The following is a 15,057-nucleotide window of genomic DNA, read 5'->3' as shown; positions in this document are numbered from 1 at the left end:
TTATTCGACACATATCTTAAAAAGACAAACATATTTGTCTTCGGTCTTAAACTGAATATCGGTATTATATTTAATGCGATGTCAAATGGCAGACTATTTATCAGTATATAATTGGGTGAATATGATTTCTGGGCGCTTTCAGCAACTTTCTTCAATAACACGGCACGTTCTCACATTTCACCCACAGGGAGAGGTCTAACGTCATTTAACGTCACCCTGATCAATATTCCATGTATGAAATGGTGGTTGGTACCAGATATGGTCCTCTAACTCTTTAGCCGTTACTCCCTTTTGGAGAGTGAGTAAATAAGGTATACGCCGCCTTGAGCAATATTTCACTAATAACATCGGGGTAGGGGGAGATGGGTGGAGGGGTTTGGTGATGCAAAAAATTGTCTTTTCACATTATACCCACTCAGGGCATGACGAGAGAGAACATTAACTGCTGGGCTACCCCGAAGGGCAATTTACAAACACGGGTATAGCTAGTGCTAGCTAACCTAGAAACATAACCATGGCGGATTGGATGGGATTCGAATTGGTGATCATAGGATTCGGGCACACCCTGGAAAGACGAATCGCGCGTCTAAGAGAGTTTCACCAAGTCTACTTACACCAGAGCGAACAGAAGTAGTGTTGGGTGGTCGAGATTATCTTGCACCTGAGTAATCCTTATCCTCAGATAACAAAGGGAATTCTCTAAAGGGACAAATGTATACGAACACTGTGAACATATCAGCTTGCAATGCATGGAAAGTCATATGTGTTTACACTAAGTCAAAAGACATTACACGAGGCATGAGAATATTTGCCGTGGTCAACCTGCGCAGTAGTGACCACGCATTGTGGGTCAACGGCCGTTCTGGTACTGGGCGTCCTTTCACAAAGCACTAAGGTGATCGTAAGTCACTAGGGTAACCTTAGCGCAATGTTAATGAATGGGAGTTAAGGTTAACCTTAGTAAAGGTTAAGAATGAAGATTTTTATGGATATCAACTTCTTTATATGAGAACACAACGTTTCGGAGTTAATGCTTACTCCTTCATCAGTTATTTCACTTCTAAATGCCCTTCAAGACTTAGTAAAGGTTGCCTGGTGAAAGGAGACCCTCGACACATTAGTTGTTGTTAAGAGAATAGTAAAAGAAAAAAATACGACAGAATGAAGCGCGTCTCTATTGTTGCTGTTTTTGTTGTTGCTGCTGCTGATGTTGTTGTTGGTGGTGGTTTGATTGTTTGGTGGGAGTAGAGGGTCTTTTTTCATTTTCTTTGAGTCTGGACCAGACATCACAAACAGTGATCTACGCAGCTGATATACTATAACATGTGTCAGCCAAGTCTGACTAACCATAACCCGGATCTACACGGGTCAGTTATTTGATGTGATGTTTTCGTTTCTTTCTTCCTTTGATGTTTATCTGCGCATTGGGAAATATTCCAGGCATATGACGAGTCTGAAATAATCGAGATTGGGTCAGACAATCCGGTGACTCACATCATGAGCATCGATCAAGTTAGCGAGCCATACACCGTCTCAAGGTAAAATGCCGATGCCTTCTTTTAAACACTTCAACCAAAGTTTAACTTCCAATTGTTACAATTAAACATAAGTATCATAATATAAGCTTGGCTTTGTTTATTGTCTAACGCCGCACACTTCAAGGTGTATGTTAGTTTTTGGCGACATGGCAATCTGAAATGTGCCAGCCACATTGCAAAGGTGTGTAAATAATCGAGTCTGGACCATACAATCCGGTGGTCAGAAGCATGGGAAGAGATTTTTGTTGTGATGGGAGTAAACAGATCATGTTCTCGGGCTTGGTTGATTTGGGGTCACTGTTCCCCGACGGCAGTGATTAGGGTCAACACCTGGCTAGTCTTGTCCAGACTCGAACATGTTCAAGCTGTTGAGCTGCTATGAATGCGGCGTTACATAACATACCCTCACGACTCGTTTCAACCAACAGTTTCAAAATACAAAACTAGAACATTCCCACTTTCGATTAAGAAAGGCGGTACTGTTGACAGTTTCCGTTAAACCAATCAAGAGACGTCACTGAAAGAGGCAATCGGCTGGTCAGGCACGTTGATTTGGTTAATGAATGTACAATATTCGAAAAGCGAAGTGCGATGTCGATGTTCATGATATTACTAAGTCATGATGTCTGGTCAAATTTGATTACAGACAGATAAATATAACTGGAATATCGCTGATTTTAGCGTTAAACAATAAACACACAAACAAAGAAACATGAGACGTGTTTTCACCGCCCAAACCACGTTTAGAAACAGGTAAAGTGACTTTTATTAGCAAAAGAAGAAAGGAAACTTTGACCTACCCTGACGAAGATGAGAGTTTGGGAGTCGCCAATCTTGTATTTTCCCTCCCCGACCTTGATCAGCTGAAACTGTATTGGGCAGGAACATCTCCCCACCAACTCGCGCACCTGTTGAGAGATTAAAGATTCCGTCGTCACATCAGTTAAACTCTTCCAAGCTCGGTTCAAGAGTCGATAGACCGTGTCATGTGACATATCTATCAGATCAATTGAGTAAAGTTGTCATATTCGGGTTAAAGTGAATTGAAATTACGCTTAATCAACTGATCAGAACACAACAACTAGCAATGCACAATCACGACCAATGGTAAGTATGACAGGAGCCAAACAAGATGTATCCACTCGATATAAACCCGCACGTGATCTCACTGACACACCTGGGGGATCGCGTGCTGCACGTGTGGCGGACAATAATCAAGTAGATAGTGAAATTGACATTGTTTGTAGGCGTTAAGCTTCAGAGAGCAGAACAAAAGTCTATCGCGTGCTTCAATCTAAGAAATAATTATTCCTTAAAACCGCATCGGCAATTTGCAGCTATTCATGGCAAGTCACGATTAACAAAATGAAATAATGAATACCCCGGTAGTATTTTGGACATGGTAACACGCGGACATGGTAACGCACGGAGGGGGAAAGATCACGAGTTATACCGGTGAACAGAGTTGGTTTAAGTAAATTATGCGACGGTGGGGTGGTCAGGTGGTTAAAGCGTTTGCTCGTCACGCCGAAGGTCCGGGTTCGATGTTTTTCTCGCATTTTACCCATGTGAGAAATAGAGCCCGGATCTTAGGTTTGACGAGCGAATGCTTTAACCATTCGGCTAAGTCACTACCCCTCCAGGTAAGTTGTAAAGCTCCGAGAACGTAATCTGCCGTGGCGAGAACCATTGCATCGATTGTTTTAGCGTCGAACACACGGCCACTTGACCATTATTAAATACTTTATTGATTTGTCACCCTTTGCGAGACAAAAATAAACCCGAAAAACAAAAATTGGCATCCGTGTACCAGATTAAAACTTCATGGCATCTAACGTATTGCACTTCAGCATCCAGAATGGCACTTAACAGGACTTGGCATCCGGTGTCCCACACGGGTGTGAAATTATCTGGATTTATCATTCCGCGTTATGAACACTTGTCTCAAAGTTTGAGGTCATCTGTTTCAGAGTATCCAGTGCTGCTGATGTGTCTCTTCAACAAGAAACACTTGTAGAAAACTGGAGAAGAACATCAATGCAAAATTTATCTGATAACAGAAGCGGGCTGAATATAACAGATTAAAGTCAAGCACCAGAGAATGAATATCCTCATTTGTCTTTTAAGGCCATCTGATCTTTTCGTGAAACAAGGCAAACTAAAGCAACTAAAAAGAAATGCCACCAAAGGCGTTTTAACATTCAATTAACTTGAAATGTGCAACGCAATATTAGGAATGTCAGACATATGATTCATCCTCGCTATCGTTTTGTAAGGCTAGCCGTGATTGGGACACCGGACACAGGACACTTCAAGAGAGAAAGATAACCTCCTCACTGTCATATATAATTTATTGCTTCAAAGGCGTGAGAAATTTAAAAGTACAGCAAACGCATTATCGCTATGAAATATTAATGTGAAACGCTATGCCTGCAACAAAGGTGATTCATTTTCAGCACAGCCATATTGAATTATGATACTATATTGTAATTACGTTTCCAAACTTTTTAGCACGCAACTCTCACAACAAATATCGATCGATATCGATAATGGTCAACGCTTTCTCTTTATTTATTTAGTGAGTGAGTGAGTACGGTTTTTTGTCGCTTTTAGCAATATTCCAGCAATATTACGGTGGAAATGGGATACACACTGTACCCATGTAGGCAGTCGAACCCGGGTCTGTGGTATGACGAATTTGCACCTGAACCCCAATCCCCACCCCCGTCCATTTGTCGAACTCACTTTTTAATGTGACGCCACAACGTCTATTTTCTCAATTCTTAATCCCAAATTTAAGGGCAACTAAAAGTATATCCAAAGAAACCAAATATGAATATGAAACGTTAACGAATGACAATAGCCATTCCATATTGTGTGCCGAAACGGATTCTTTTAGACGTAGGAAATAGAAAAGGTAAATTTAGCGTTATCACTTAATAGGGTTGTGCAATAGTAACCTGATAAATTCATTACTCACTTTTTTCTCTTCTTCACTCAAAACGGATATGGCTCTACACATTTTTGTTTTCATAGAAATGTCAATATTGCCGACAAATATTTTCATTTCACTGAATATTTAACACACATTATTTAAAGTGCGGTCACTTGATGTGGACAATGCGAATAAAGGACACGACTAGCTGAACGCCTTGCATGTCCTCTCCAAACATTAAATATCAACATCATATGGTCTTTCCGCATCATGTTCACATTTCGCATCATACTGCATTCCTCGCAATGGTGAAGTTCCTCTTATAGTGAATTCCACTTTATAGTGAGTTCCTGGTTATAGTGAATTCTTCTTTACAGTGAACTGCTCCAGGACGATCCCAAGCAGTTAATCAGATCACATAAATTTCCACATATTACCGTAAGTCCAGAAAGTGCAAACTGTGAGGTATCAATTGCAAGAGATATTGTTTCAAAATTACAGCATTTTCCAACGATGCTCAAAAGAAGCCACGCCCTACTAAAACCATGAAATGAACATGCGTTGCCAAGAATCGGTGTAGGAATAAAATGGCATCTGCAGATGGTGGGCTGTTTGTTGAAGGGGTGACTCCGATAACTTTTAGTCTTGGACCTATCCGTATACGAATGTTGTTTTACGACGCTTGAAGCAATATTCCTCTTGCATCATGGCGCTAAACCTGCCATGTGCACCGACAGCTCTCTGTACTCTGTGCCGGGTGGCAGGTCGCTGGTGCCGGGTGGCAGGTTCATATCTCATAACACAGTATGCAGCAAATTGTGTCGTGCATAATTCACGTCTATACGGCAAATGCCTTCTCATATGGCAGCCGCTGATTGGTCTAAAACTGGCAGCGTATTGGTGATATTCTGGGCGTACTAGTTACACAGAGATATGGGCTAAAACCCAAGATGTGGGATCGATGTCACTTTGGGAATCAATCGATGTGATCAGTAATGATTGCGGATGAATGTCAAGACGATGTCGCCAAGCTGCTTGAGCTTGAGGTGGCGTGTGGATCGATAACCTGGTGTATCTCGTGATTTATTCCCGATAAAAATAATTTGACAGTTTGTATCCTGTATTTCCTTACTATAACTTTTTTAATTTTTCATTTATTCATTTTTCTTATATTTTTTATTTTTTACCTTTTGTTACTGTTTCTAGTGGAAAGTTTAACGCCACTTTAACCTGCTATGCAGAATTTCAGTCATGTCAAAAAAGCACAAAAAAAAAACAAAAAAAACATAACAATTTATGCCGTGTTACCTTGATCGAAATGACACAAAGAGAAGAGGTAATGTGTACGCTATGGCATCAAACGTGATCTTGATGTTGATCGCTAGATTGTCTGGTCCAGACTCTATTATTTACAGACCGCCGCCGTATAGCTGAAATATTGCCGAGTGCAGCGTTAAATTGCAAACCAACCTAACCAATATCAAACGTGGCGCTGTTACTAGTGTTGCGTTGCAGAGGCCGAGTCAGTGCTGAGCGAAGGGGCACTTTCATGCTAGCGACACTATATATGGGGCCAGACTATGTCAATAACAATCAAATTTGTATATCACCAAACTTAAACCACATCCATGAAAATATTCAATGTCAATTGATCTCACGTCAAGTGTCAGAGACATTTTACAAACGCCTCGCCTAATACCCACCTCGCGAGTACAGAGAGAGTTACCTCCCTTCCATTTGTGATTTTAGCTAGTTGATCTTTCAAAGCACATTTCTCTTAGTCTCTGAATATATATAAATTTGATTATAACAAATTATTTGAGGAAATCTGCTTTATTTAGGGCTTTAGTATTGCACGGAGGACAAGTGTGAAGGGAAAATAATATGGCTCAGAGACTGTGAGACTAATTGCGGTCACACAAGTCATTTAAGAAAGCTTGAAAAAATACGAATTTTAATAGCGAAACAGATAAATCAGTCTATTGTTTGAATGTCATTATTTGAATTTGAAGAAGAAATCATGAAATCATATTATCTCTTCTTCAAAACCATGACAGATTACTCTGAGAGAATCGTGTGGTTTGAACGTCATGGCAGTAGTATGACGCGATCCATCCTCGATATCTCCAGGGTATACGTGCCGACGTCTCTCCGCGAAACTCTGGATGCACTGGGGGGCAGCTGCACCCTAGCATTTTTTACAGATTTCTTTTCCTGCTTCTATGCGATTCACACAAGAGCGTTATCAAAGATATCCTTGAAATGTTTAACATCTCATTACACGTATGAATGAAAATGTTGAAGCGAGCGAGTAAGGTTTTCGCCACTTTTAGCAGTACTCAAGCAATATCATGGCGGGGAACACCAGACACGGGCTTCACACATTGTGAATCGATCCCGTAAGAGCACGTTTATCACAAGACTAATAGTTAGATTACTTGTAACAGAGATCGATTCTCAGGTTCGCTGACGTGGTTGATGCATGTCATCGTAAGCGTTTGCTTATGTGGAGAAAATGTCTTAAGTCTTCAGATTTCATGACACTGAAATGTTTTAGGGTCACTTCGACAACGAGCATCGGACATAGTTCAGGACCAATATCTCTTCAGCTAACGGAGCCAAGGTGCAGTGCGGTTATCTGTAATGTGTGTTTACATACCATATTGCTGAAATGATGTTTTGGTCAATCTAAATCATTTAATCTTAAGTTCACAACAGTAACGTCATCACAGGCTTTATCAGTAAATGCGATTATCTGTGACTGCGGGAATGTGCGATTATCTGTGACTGCGGGATTATGCGATTATCTGTGACTGCGGCAATGTGCGATTATCTGTGACTGCGGGAATATGCGATTATCTGTGACTGCGGGAATGTGCGATTATCTGTGACTGCGGGATTATGTGATTATCTGTGACTGCGGGAATGTGCGATTATCTGTGACTGCGGGAATATGTATACAACAGGGATGACAGACAGTCACAAATGATTTCGGTGACTGTGTTATAGACTCCTTTTTTGTTCACTCAGGCTTTGTGTTGTGTATGGATTGGTCAAGTGATACCTCGTGCCAAGCGAGCTGATTCCCCTACATTCGCGTTTTGAATCTTATATCAGTATTCATGATGATAGTCGGGCCGATGGGGTAGCTTAGCGGTTAAAGCTTTCGCTTGTCACGTCGAATACCCGGGTTCGATTCCCAACGAGTGCATTGTTTGACGCCTATTTCTGGTGTAAAAGCGGCACAAAAACAAACTCACTCACTCACTCATGCTGACATTCACGGGATCATCTGGTCCAGACGCATTAAACACAAAAGCCATGTTGCTTGAATATTGCTAAATGCGGCGTAAAAGAAACTACATATCCTTTTCATAGGACTACCAGCCGCACAAAAATAACAGGAACACACCCCATTCAGAACGCTACATATTCGTTGACACATATTGGTAGGTTTTAGTTGGCGCGTCCAGCAGATGACATTTGGCTAAACGCTAAAACATGATACAATTCTGTTGGTGTTAATGTTAAACCTGGGCAGCTGTTGCTACCAGCCATACATTATTCTTCACAGCATAAAATCTCACAGTCCCTGAACGGCATTAATGTACTTCCACCAAGCACCTTCCACATTGCTAAAGCTCTACATAATACAGGTTCACATTTCCTCAGGTTGTGAATCTACCATCTCACTGTGGCTTGTTTCCAGTTTAACAGGAATGCTCTGTTTCTGTCAAAATAATATATACAAATAGAGGCACTGGGCATGTTGAAACAACACAACTAGGGGAATATATCATAATATCTGATTGTATTATTTTCAAATAGGTCAAGACACAATGGACATATTTCACTATGAGCGGTCTAACCGATAACATAATGTTGGCTCCTTAAACTAGACAGGCCCTCACGCCTGAGCGCCTTCTGAAGGAAACAGCTCGTTCAAGGGAGGTAACTCCAATAACCTTATTAACCACAGATAAACGTGCCACTTAGAAATAAAATGTAACCTTGTTTTGGGCATGTACACTTGCCAACTACATCGGTAGACGTACATAATCTTAATACATTATACCTATATTTACATTTTATACTTGCGCCAAGCTTAATATCCAAACAAAACCTCTAATAATCAACTATGGTGGTCTTATAACAAGAATTCACTGTAAAATTTGTTTTAAAAAACACATAAAACGAAATATTTTTTAATACAACAAAGGCAAGACTGTCAAACATGTCCTTTCACGTCATCCAAATACTTCACTTATATGATCTGAGCCGATGTTGCAAAACCGGTCGCAATTATCATAAATGTAAGTTTCCTGGTCTCGTAACAAGGCTTCAAAGACGCGTCATATTGTTTGTTATGCACCCTGAAAATGTACCTGCGTTGGCAAACATCTGAATAAAATTTCCTTTGTAACCGCTAATGTAACTACTGTTGTCAAGCCCGTTAAATCAGCTCCTCGCGTTGGCTCGTCTGTGAGTAATTCTGAATGAAACCTGAACTCCCAACACTGTATTCCACTCCCGTGGGGTTATTTTTTTCATACGTGCGATGCCTCCAACAATGCATATCCTGTGAGGAGCGTGGAGCGTGAAATAAGCTGGAAGAACAACATATACTGTCTATTTATAAGGATATAGACTTGATTGACTGGGTATGTCTGTGTGAAGCGCACAGAATGTTATTGTCTATTCAAGAGAGATTACACATACGTGGGTGTCGAGGGACTGGCTACGAAGCAATTTAGTGTATATTAACATGGAGCTTGTCAATACTTTCTGTCACAGCTGTAGGTTATTCGTTTCGAATTCAGTCTCCATTTTGTTTTAAGCCATACATAAGATATACAATCGTGAAATGGCAGTTAAGGACATGTTGTAAATGTATAGCAACGTGCTAGTGTGTATGCGTGTATGCGTGCATGCGTGCATGCGTGCATGCGTGCATGCGTGCGTCCGTGAGTGCAAATGCCGTGTTTATAGTGCTAGCCAAGTGAATCCACGCCACACCATGGATACCACATACAGACACAATATACCGGCTCCATGACGACCATGATCCGCATGTCGACTGTCAGGCAGGGTATCAACAAGCAGCTTCTGTTGACAGTCTTCTGAATGATATCCGGGGAGATACTAACAACAAGACTACGGGGACAGAACGTGAATGTAGTCGTTGTGTTATATAACATCATATCAAAGAGAGCAGTTCCCTAGCGATTTTAGGTAGAAAAACAACATCATCTGTGTAGGACATCAAGAGTATTCAGTGTGTTATTGTTTGTTTGTTAATTAGCGGACCCGTGAAGGTCCCGGGGTAGAATAGGCCTTCAGCAACCCATGCTTGCCATAAAAGGCGACTATGCTTGTCGTGAGAGGCGACTAACGGGATCGGGTGGTCAGACTAGCTGACTTGGTTGACACATGTCATCGGTTCCCCATTGCGCAGATCGATGCTCATGTTGTTGATCACTGGATTGTCTGGTTCAGACTCGATTATTTACAGACCGTCGCCATATAGCTGGAATATTGCTAAGTGCGACGTAAAACTAAACTCACTCACTCACTGTTAATTAGCGACGCTCTCATCAATACTCCACCTACTCCACCACTGTTTGAAAATGATCGAGTTTGGACCAGACAGTCCAGTGATTAACATCATAAGCATCAACAGTAATGGGGATACGTTGAAATGTGTCAGTCAAACCAGCTGATCCCGTTAGTCGATTCTCACGACAACCTCGCTCCACCACATGGACACTTCACGCGTGAATCCAATTTCTTATGTCCTCCGCGTCATACTGATGGACTATGAAGGCGGCCAATTTCTTATGTCCTCCGCGTCATACTGATGGACTATGAAGGCGGCCAATTTCTTATGTCCTCCGCGTCATACTGATGGACTATGAAGGCGGCCCAACTCACTCTCATGACAGGCATTGGTAGTTGAGGGCCAATGCTAACCTGAGTCTTCTTGGGTATTCAGTCACTTATATAAGGAGATTATCGTGACGAAGATTAAACAGAATGCATGTCAGATAGATCCGTAGACTAGATAGGGTCCTATAGATAAAACTTTGACGACCCGACCCTTGACGAGTGTTTTGACAACATGGCTCAGGATTGACAATCACACAACATGTTCACAACGTGAACGTATTGAGATAGACATTTTTGGTGCAGAACCAAGTCGTGTCTCTCCAAATGCCTGCTGCTATTCACTATATGTGGGCTGTAATCGCTCACTGCGTGAAATCCTCGAGAACCACGGTATATTAAAGACATCACGACTACTTCCAATCAGTTTAAACGGGTTATCTTCAGTCTGTGTAGTGTCCTCGAGGTAGCCATGTCTACTGTAGAACCATGGTATATAAAATTCATAACGGCTACATCCACTCAGTGTAGGTGGGTTATCTTCGGTCTCCATATCACGGAATATCATGTCCCCTGGCTGATGTCGAGCCATCCCGCCGCTATCAACACCCTCTTCTATCGTCAAGACGATAACCCCTTCACGCCTGCCGCCAATAACACTGAGCTTCTCGGTTCTATTATGCATAATTTATAAGCTGTGATAAAACGACCGGCGGTGTGACACGGGGTCAGATTGACATTGTACGTGATAACTGGACACTTGCACCTGATTTTTATGACGAAGTTGAGACCGCGCCAGGATTAACGGATAACCAAACGAAATAAGTCTGGGCTTATAAAAGTGTTGTAATGTGCAAAACGGGTTCTTAACTCGTTCCAAGTATAACACCTGCTCGGTTGTCATTCTCGCAAGGAAACTGAGATACATGATTAAATATCACTGACGTGTTAGAATTTTGAAACAAATATCATATAATCTTTACAAGAACTGAATTGATATGTGGTGTTTGTTCGTAATTTAACTTCGCACTCCGGATTATTCACGCTATATGATCAGAGATGATCGACTTCACACAAACCAGTGATTGACATATGAACATCGGCACGTGCAGCTGGGCTACGGTGACGTACATCAACCATGTCATAAAGACTGACTGCCTCACAGTCACTCCCCTCACACGACTAGAATGAGTTGATGAAGACCATTTCAGTATCAGAGCAAATGGAGGGATTCGAACTCACAATGGAGGTTTTGAGAACACAAAGAGACGCAATCCGTGCAGGCTCCACGGCTACCCATCTCCACACTCTATCCATATAAATACAATTTCAGTTACATGGCAGGTCCTTGAAACTGTTGTGTCTGTTTGCAGAATGACATATACCCGATGTACTAGAAAGCACTTCTGTCACATGTTCTCGCAAAGGTCAATGACCGCCCATATGCAGGTAAGCTGGTAATTATGGCGATGATGATGATGATGATGATGATGATGATGATGATGATGGGAAGAGTAAGATTATTAATTGCAACTATGGTTCGATTCCATTAGTAATTATGATCAGTAGTCATGAGAATACAAGATGGGTCTTCAGCGTCATGAAACCTCTCATTTACCGTTAGAATCTATCAGTTATTCCGCCAGTGAGACAGCATTTAGTCATCAGCATGGGGTGACTAAACCACATTTCCGCTAGACGTGGTGAAATGTCGTTAAGAGATTCTCCACACGATTACCTGAGCGTTATCATCTGCCCTACCTCAAGTTACACCAATTACCTGCACTGGCCTTAAACCCTGATCTGACAACAAACTTAGCTTCATTTTCCGCTATCCCCTGCTACAAATTTGTTTACAGGAGACGGGAACACTATTTCTGCTTCTTTGTTGACGGTCAACAAACCCGTGTTGTTTTATGGCTTTACGATGTGTACAGTCAATTGTAGCAGTCAGTTACACAGAGCCTCTTAAAAACGAGAATCCACGGCACTGACTGTGTCACACCGTCGACCAGTTTGCGAAATTACAACTACGCCTGGTCATACAAGTATATACTTATCAAGCTCTCCCACAGTAGGCATTCATAAATCAAATATTTATCAGATGTAATCCGCATGGGGCTAGGTCCTTGTTAAACGGAGCGGTCAGTAACTGGTGGGCTTACGCCGCTGTTCTACGGACAAGTCTGCGCCAACATGGCCGAAGAGGTGGATATACCCCTTAATAAAGTTAATCCAAATGTCATCACGCTCTGGTTGTCGAGATAGTGAGTGTGGGGGCAGGGGATGAAAAGATTAAGGAAAGTGTTATGGGTAGCGCTGGATGTTGTTACAGTGTTTTGCAGTGACACGCTGGACTGTGGTCAAATGTCCTGCAAAGGGTTTGAGAGTAAACTGACTGGGGTGTGGCTTCCGGGAACGCTAGGGGTTGAAACATGCTCTAGAAATGTTTGGGGAAAGATTACCGAACCACAAACACGTTTGAGGGCGTTGGTCTGATATAGGAGTCGACGTTGTACTTTAATACATGTAGTGTTGTATTGAGCGACCTGATATAAACTGATATAAGAACAATTCATTTAAACAAAGAGTGGTAGGATAGCACAGTGGTTAATGCTTCTGATGAGTACGATGCGAGTTTGATTCAACATTTTTGGCAAATGTCACAGGAACATTAATATTTCATCAACAAACAGTTTAATCTGCATAAATGTATAACATCCATTCATTGAAGGAAATGAACCCATGTTTTTTTCCAGGTCGATATGTAGAGTTCTTTCCCTTATCCGTTTCTGGATCTGCTGGTCGTGGGACATTGATATTTCTTCACTCATAAGTTTAAAATATCCTTTCACAACACTGAGCGACATGAAGCCATTTATTTTCGAAGTCGAACCACACTATGTGGAGTTCTTTCCCTTGGCAGTTGCAGGATCTGCTGGACGTATCAATAGTAGTTATACACACCTATGGGTCTTAGTCTGTCAGTATCAGACCATTAATCACAGTTTTCACAAAGTGGGAACTTCTTGGGCCTTCTTCATAGAACCTTGTAACTTTTAAAGGTGTAGTTAAACCTAACTTATCCGTTCAAATAGAGCTGGAAAACTACAAAGTCGGGGAAGGGGACGGAAAATCAGTTCTGTTACCGAATTATTCAGTCAGGAATGGATGAATGGCGTGTGCTAGTTTTGGTGTACGGTCTATCTATAATCTGATCGGTACATTAAGAGGCGAATACTTCAGTCCCTCTGAGAGGATCATATCTACATATATCAAAGCGAACCAACACCAGCTCACCCTAGGCAATGAACTGTCGACGATAAGCGTGTATTCATGGTTAATAAGTCAGACAACCCAATCTACATCTGAAACACCTTTCAACCCTCATAATATATGGGGTTTCTCTGAGATAAAAAAGCAGTATCCCCCCGATTAAATACGTATGAACGAATTCGGCAAACAAGTGGGCAGATCATGAAGCAATACTAGCCTAAATCGGACGACGGACAACTTCATAGACCTCTATTGTCAAGGGATTGACTTGTGACGCGGGTATAATCTGTGACCAAATTTGAACAAGAACTGGGGCAATTGTCGCTGGATTCTTTCAGCGGGAGGTGGCACCGTCACAATGGCTTGCGCTGGAGACACACTAGGGAGGGAAGGGGGATATCATGACTATCACGGTGCACCAGAAACCCGAATAATTTGGCTTGACAGAAATACTATGACATGTTATACCAGTCAAAAGGTAGGGCATATATTCCATATTGCGAGCAAACCACTAGCCTATACCAAAACATATGAGAAAAAGTGACGTATATCCACCCTGAAGAAACATTTTGAAAGGAATGGAATAAACGGTCACACTTGCCCTTAATTTCCCTTATCGTCTGTTTCCTCCTTCTCATCATCTTTTGCATTTTATCAATCGTGTAAATCCAATATCCCCTGCTTTGTAACGGTATATACACATGGTGCATAGACTAACGCTCATATAGTCTTTATATAATTTTCATGGAAACAATCATTCCTTTTAAACTGAAAAAAGGTCACAGCGAGATTCAGAACCTGGGCCCAGATTTTCGAAGCTCTCTTAGCGTTAAAATAGTCGTTAGTCTATGCTAACGCATAGCACCGACGTCTATCTTAGCAGTAAGAGAGCTTTGAAAATCTAGGCCCTCGGGAAATCTAAATGTGCTCCACATATAGCAGCGTTGTATTAATATAATAATGTGGTTCAGGACTGCGAGACAGACTACAATATTGGACAAGGAAGTGAGACGTTGGCTACCCTTCGTCCAACACAGTCAGGGACATGAGCTGGTTTTGCCCCCCACACCGACCCACAGTTCGTATTCATAACGCTATTTCCTACCCTTATGAATAAAAGGTAACGTTTCACAGAATCGTGCTTGGCCTGCGCTGGGAGAAGATCAAGGCATTCTTATGGGGCCTTTGACACACTATTACAAGTGCTGACAAATACATTTGCCCTTGGACTTGACAATGACAAGGCATGAGATAAATAAAGAGGGTTTCCCGAGGAAATGTACATAACGTGTTAATCGATAAACGACTTTTAGTATTGATTCTTCTGAACTCTGTTTTTGAATTAACTCCTATAAGATATTCATAGCCACGAGTCGTGCTTAAGCGTCACCATACATATATACGAGTTTATTGGATGGATAAAAT

The 15,057-nt window shown here is 41.6% G+C and overlaps 1 protein-coding gene across 1 annotated transcript in view; it reads right to left on the bottom strand.

Moving 5' to 3' along the window:
- The window catches only part of LOC137256214 (GAS2-like protein 2B), a 92,902-nt gene that overhangs the window by 24,300 nt on the left and 53,545 nt on the right, over nt 1-15,057 (bottom strand). Inside the window, exon 2 of the mRNA XM_067793939.1 lies at nt 2,339-2,446. Within this exon, the coding sequence (XP_067650040.1) occupies nt 2,339-2,446 (108 nt within the window). The remainder of the gene's footprint in view (nt 1-2,338; nt 2,447-15,057) is intronic.

The sequence above is a fragment of the Haliotis asinina genome, chromosome 1 (genome assembly GCF_037392515.1).
Source record: "Haliotis asinina isolate JCU_RB_2024 chromosome 1, JCU_Hal_asi_v2, whole genome shotgun sequence".
Lineage (NCBI taxonomy): Eukaryota > Metazoa > Mollusca > Gastropoda > Lepetellida > Haliotidae > Haliotis > Haliotis asinina.
Note: the sequence above shows the minus strand (reverse complement) of the source record. Positions and strands in the feature narration are given on the sequence as shown.